At 38.0% G+C, this 5379-nt stretch overlaps 1 protein-coding gene across 1 annotated transcript; it reads right to left on the bottom strand.

Moving 5' to 3' along the window:
- Nucleotides 1-296: 296 nt before the first annotated feature.
- LOC142632747 (receptor-like protein EIX2) lies at nt 297-1025 on the bottom strand. Its single transcript, XM_075807095.1, has one exon. It carries the CDS (start codon nt 1023-1025, stop codon nt 297-299), a length of 729 nt encoding a protein of 242 aa, XP_075663210.1.
- Nucleotides 1026-5379: the final 4354 nt, after the last annotated feature.

Here is a 5379-nt window from a genome sequence, read left to right as displayed (position 1 = left end):
AAAAGAATAGCTCACAAGAATACAAGGGGATGGCAAGATTGTAAAATTCAATGGAGAGGTTTGTGGGCAATATAAATTTTACAATGAAAAAAAGAGATGGCAAGATTGTAAAATTCAATACAGAATCGTCTATATACGAAGTCGTTCTGAAGGATCAAGCCGTTTTCTTCGAGATTATATGGTGTCATTTGATGGTTGATGTTACTTCCTATCCTGCTGTAATGTTTGAAGTCCATGAGCCACAAAACTGTATGGTTGATCTTATGGGTGCTGATGCACTGTTTCTGGAGCCTACATTAAGTCCAAGGGCTCAATTGATTGTCAACGTTATAAAGCCACGCCGGAAAGTTTGGGCCTATCAAAATGTTTTCTAATTCAGCGATTCCCAGGTTAAAAGGAGGAATCCAATCATATTTCACATCAAAAACAAATGACAGTGTCGTGGACACTACAGAAAAGCACAGAATTGTTAAGTGTGAGAGATTCTGAAAATGAGCTTCAGTGAAAGACACCTTCCCATCCAACGTACTAAGCATTGATGATTTTCCCATGCTTTCTGGAATGACTCTCATTTTATTTCCGGTGAGGTAAGGTTCTTGTAGGGACGAAAAGTTTCTGATAGAACCCCCCCGCGAACCATTATCAGCCAGAACTAGCGATTCTAGGCAGCTGTTAGAACATTGGGACAATCCATCCACAAACTCAGTTATCTCCCCCCAATTACGCCATTGTGCATCAGACTTCAACTTTTGCAAGTTGCAAAGTTTGGCAAATGAGCTTGGTATGATACAAGTAATGTTGTTTCCAGATAAATCCAATTTGCGTAATTTGGTCAAACTTTCCATATCAGCTGGTAACTGACCTTCAATATAATGACTGTATGAATGAACAAGCTCTCCCAAAAAAACCAAATTTGAAAATGCATCTGAAATGGTACCTCGAAGGGAATTGTAAGCAATGTTGAGGATTGAAAGACCACTCAAATTTGACAACCAGTGAGAGTGAGGTATTGAGGAGTCCAACATGTTACGAGAGAGATCGAGGACTGTAAGAAATGTGAAGTTGATGGAGGAAATTGAGTAATAGACTGGGGAAGCATATTAATTGCCTGTAGCGTAGGAAGACCAACAAGCCACTCAGCTTTTGGCTTCCGATCTTTTATAAGGAGTAAACTCCATGATTGGGAATCGATAGAAATTAAGGTCAAGATATTGCAGTTTTGATAAATTCCCGAGATGGGGAGGAATAACTCCCGCAAACAATGAGAAAGAAAGATTGAGATATTTTAAATTTTCAAGGGAACCCAAGAACTTTGTACCGGCGTTTCCATTAAAATTTTTTGGCGTAGGTCCAAGGAACTCAAATGCTATAAATTGAGTAGAGAAGGACTTATCTTACCCCCAAAGCTTGACTTGTTGAAAATCTCTCTCCTCATCACTATAGTTGCTAAACTAAAATGGATTTCTGAGGTCAAGCTTGACAACATGTGATGTACTGTTGTCACAGCCAACATCAGTCAATTAACGGCGATATTCAGCAACTCAAGAAGAGAGGCGGCCTGATGGATCTGTGAGATCTTTGAAGCTAAGAAAAGCATTCTTCTTCATCTGTGAGCATCTGAAAGTGAGGTTGCTGGTGCTTGAAGCGTGTTTAACAACTTCTGTGTATGTAGTTCCCAGGAGACACAAGCAAATAGTCAAGCCGTGTAGATGAGAACTGGCGCTGAAGATGTCTAACCATTCTACTGATGAATTACTTGGACATCAAAGGATCTTAGTTTGTCGACCTGTTTTGTGGAGGATTCTTGAGCTGTTATGCCAAATCAATATATAATGGAAACTTCATTGATTGTCTAGGAAGCACGGGCACGGATTCAGGTGCAGGTGCAGTGAGGTGACTCGATAATTTTTGAAAAAGTAGTATGAAAATGCCACAAGATACGTTTATTAATAAATTATTAAAAATATTTTTATTTATATTTTTTATATATTGCGAAGCATATTTTTTTATATAATAATAAATATATACCAATTTATAAGCAACAGTATAGATAATAAAATTTTTTAAATCCATATCATAATTTAAGATATTAATCTTTTTTAAGAATAAAAATATGTTAATCCTAAACTAAATATATTAGCCCTCAAAATAATAATAATAATAATATACTACCTACCACCATTTAAAACAAAAAAATGAAGATAAAAGAAAGGTTAAAAACGGAAACCCATTAAATTTTTTTAAAAAAAATTGAAAAACAAAAGTTATTAGCCATGTGGTTGGTATAGGGAGAAACAATAAAACGTAGTAGGTACTAGCCTTTCAACCCTTCACTTCACTCAGTATTAAGTTTTGACCAGGTCATGTAGGGCAACAAACTAAGAAATTAAAGGAGAGAAAACAAAGAAGATTAACAGGCATAAAAAGAAAACACTCAGACCCAGAAGCTTTTTAGAACACAAAGACGAAGAAGAAGATGAAATGCAAAAGAAAGAGATGACGAAGAGGGTGGTTTGATATTGGCCTGGTATGATTTTTCCGACCGAAATAGACGATATCATCTTGTTCGGGCCTTGTTTTGGCCCGAATAGGTGAGAATAAAAAAATAAAAAATAAAAAAAGACTCGCCATGAATGCATGTGTAGCCACGTCGACAACCGCACAACGCATCTTTGCATGTTGGGTGCGGGTGCAGTGGCCCTAGAGCACCCATGCTTCCCAGGAATGATCATTAATGATAGATCAAGAATGAATTGACCCCTTTGGTAACTTAATCTAATTAATTAGCCTAGTGAAATTAATTAAATTCAATTACATGCAATAAGCGTTGTAGTACAAACAAATCACCAATAAAACTAAATGCAGTGGAAAATAAATTTGACACCGGTGATTTGTTTAAGAATAAAAAAAACCACTGTGGCAAAACCCCACCAGGTGAATCTAAGGTCACCACTTTTAAGAATCCACTATTATGAAAACAAGCGATTACAAGTAAAAGGAATCCCAGTACCTAATACCAACCTACAAATGAACCCTTATCCCAATACCCAATTGGACTTGTAATGTAGTGATAATCTCTCATTTCAATGCACGACTCCAAGTACATGACTAACCAATTGATGCACAGATCCAAGTACGTGACTAACACACCAGCTTGAGGAAGACGTTGGTTGCAAAGTTCTTCAGTTCATCCAAACGATGAAGATCAAAAAGCTCATTGGTTACAAAACCCTTGGCGCAAAGACGCAATAACTTCTACAAAGAATATGATGAACTAGGGAAAATTCTATCTCCGGTCACAATTTGCATGCACAATCAATTTCCATTGAGTTGTATAACCTTGCATCACCTTTGACGGCCCTTATAATAATCCTTATATATGTTTAGGATTATCAGAAAAAGAAAAAAAAACCCTACACAAATACACTTGGATAAGTGTGAAAATAAATTTGAAAATCTAAATTTCGTAATTCTCAATAGATACTGTTTCTGTCGAGTAGTTGTCGAGCACAAGCATTAAACCTCGATAGATATTATCTGTCGAGCTTTAATAAACAGCACTGCTTCACTTGTTTCTTAGACAGACTTGCTTGGCTTCAATACTAGACTTGAATTCTTATTCCTTGAAGTACTAAACTCATCCTAGATCGACCCAATTACAAGTAAAGTGCGTTTTGTCAAAGGATTAGCCAATTTGCAATAACATATGTTCTAACAAGTTCCACGTATGTCCTAACAATCTTTCCCTTTGGCAATCTGTGACAAAATCACAACAAACAAATGAAGTATGAGTGAAATCATAAATCACTAAACTCAAAATCACTTATTGAGTACAATAAAATCTAATTCTAACACAAACTCTTGAAAAACTTTGCAAGAAGAGAGTTCATGGCATGATAGATTTTGACAACTTGTCTTTCTGAAGTACTTTAAACCAAACTCATCAAGGCATTTTAGTGTGAAACAGAAATAAAGGATTGCATACATAAGGAAACATGTGTATAAAGAGAGAAAAGAAACAGCACATGGAAAGATAGGTGAATAACAACATACATCATCATATGTATAAATGAGAAATAAAAGTATGATGTATGTTATCAATCAATGGTCACAAGACCGGTGTACAAAAGCATAATGTAACTAAAAAGAAAGAAAATAAAAGTATATATATCCTCACTACATCCCTCAAAAATGTCCTATGCTAACTCTCCCCCTAAATACATAAATACTCTCATCCTAAAACTACTCCCCCTTTTTGTCACAAATGACAAAGGGTAAGTCACTGAGAAGTCATCATCTCTTCATCACTAGAAGAGCTAGCGTCCTCATCCTTATCATCATCATCACCGGAACCATCATTAGCATCCTCATCCTCAGAAGCCTCTGGAGAAGGAGAGAGAGAGATGGAGACGAAGACGTGGCGAAGCCACCCATTGAGCCTGTCATTGTGCAATACGAATAACACGAGTGTTCACTTGATACAACTTAGTAGTGAATGTATCAAGGCGAGCATACATGCACTCAAATTGTGCCATAACGGCCTCAAGCATCACACCACCACTCTAAGAAAAGGGAGCAGAGGTGGATGGAAGGGAAGGGGCTGGAGGAGTCATCATCTCGGTCCATGGCCACTTTGGTCAAAGTTGGGCCTCGCTCTGTCGAACAGATGCCGTGCTAATGGCACCCATGACGGTAAAGAGATGAGAATCAAGGATAGAGATAGAAAAATGACAAATGATCCGCATGATAGCCAAAGGGAAAATGAGCTTATCACGGGTCGCCGTATCTCTCTAAACATCGATGAGAGAGAGAGAATGAAGTGAGAAGGAAATTCTATAGAGTGGTCCTCAACAAGAGATAGCAAAAAGTGAGCACGAGGCTCTGTAATGGAGTTATAGTGAGACAGTGGATGGGGAACGAATGTCATCACCATGTTTAGGAATCTTAGACCTTTTGCAAAGCCCGAGCATAAGGTGTTTTGGCGCTCACCCCATGAAGAAGGTGTCTCACAGAAAAGAGACAGAAAATCGTCCTTGGACACAGTCCTTAGACGTGGGCAAGCGGGGTAATCAGGATGTGATACCCACAGAACGTGTAGTATCTCAGAAATAATCTCTGGAATGACTACGATACGTGTACCTCTAATATGCATAGCAAACTGAGGTATAAAGGTATCAATACTGTGCATATTGGAGTAGAGCAGTATCAGAAAAGTCTGATAGAACCACATGGTGCTTCGAATGAATACCACATTTGGAGAAGCTCTCCAGGAAGTCCAGATGGGCCTTCCCATCACAGAACCAAATGTGAGCAGGGGTAGGATTTGAAGATGTCTCGGAACCAAGAGGGTTCCGAGACGGAGTGAATTTATGCTTGGGT

The sequence above is a fragment of the Castanea sativa genome, chromosome 4, assembly GCF_040712315.1.
Source record: "Castanea sativa cultivar Marrone di Chiusa Pesio chromosome 4, ASM4071231v1".
In the NCBI taxonomy this organism is placed as follows: Eukaryota; Viridiplantae; Streptophyta; class Magnoliopsida; order Fagales; family Fagaceae; genus Castanea; species Castanea sativa.
Note: the sequence above shows the minus strand (reverse complement) of the source record. Positions and strands in the feature narration are given on the sequence as shown.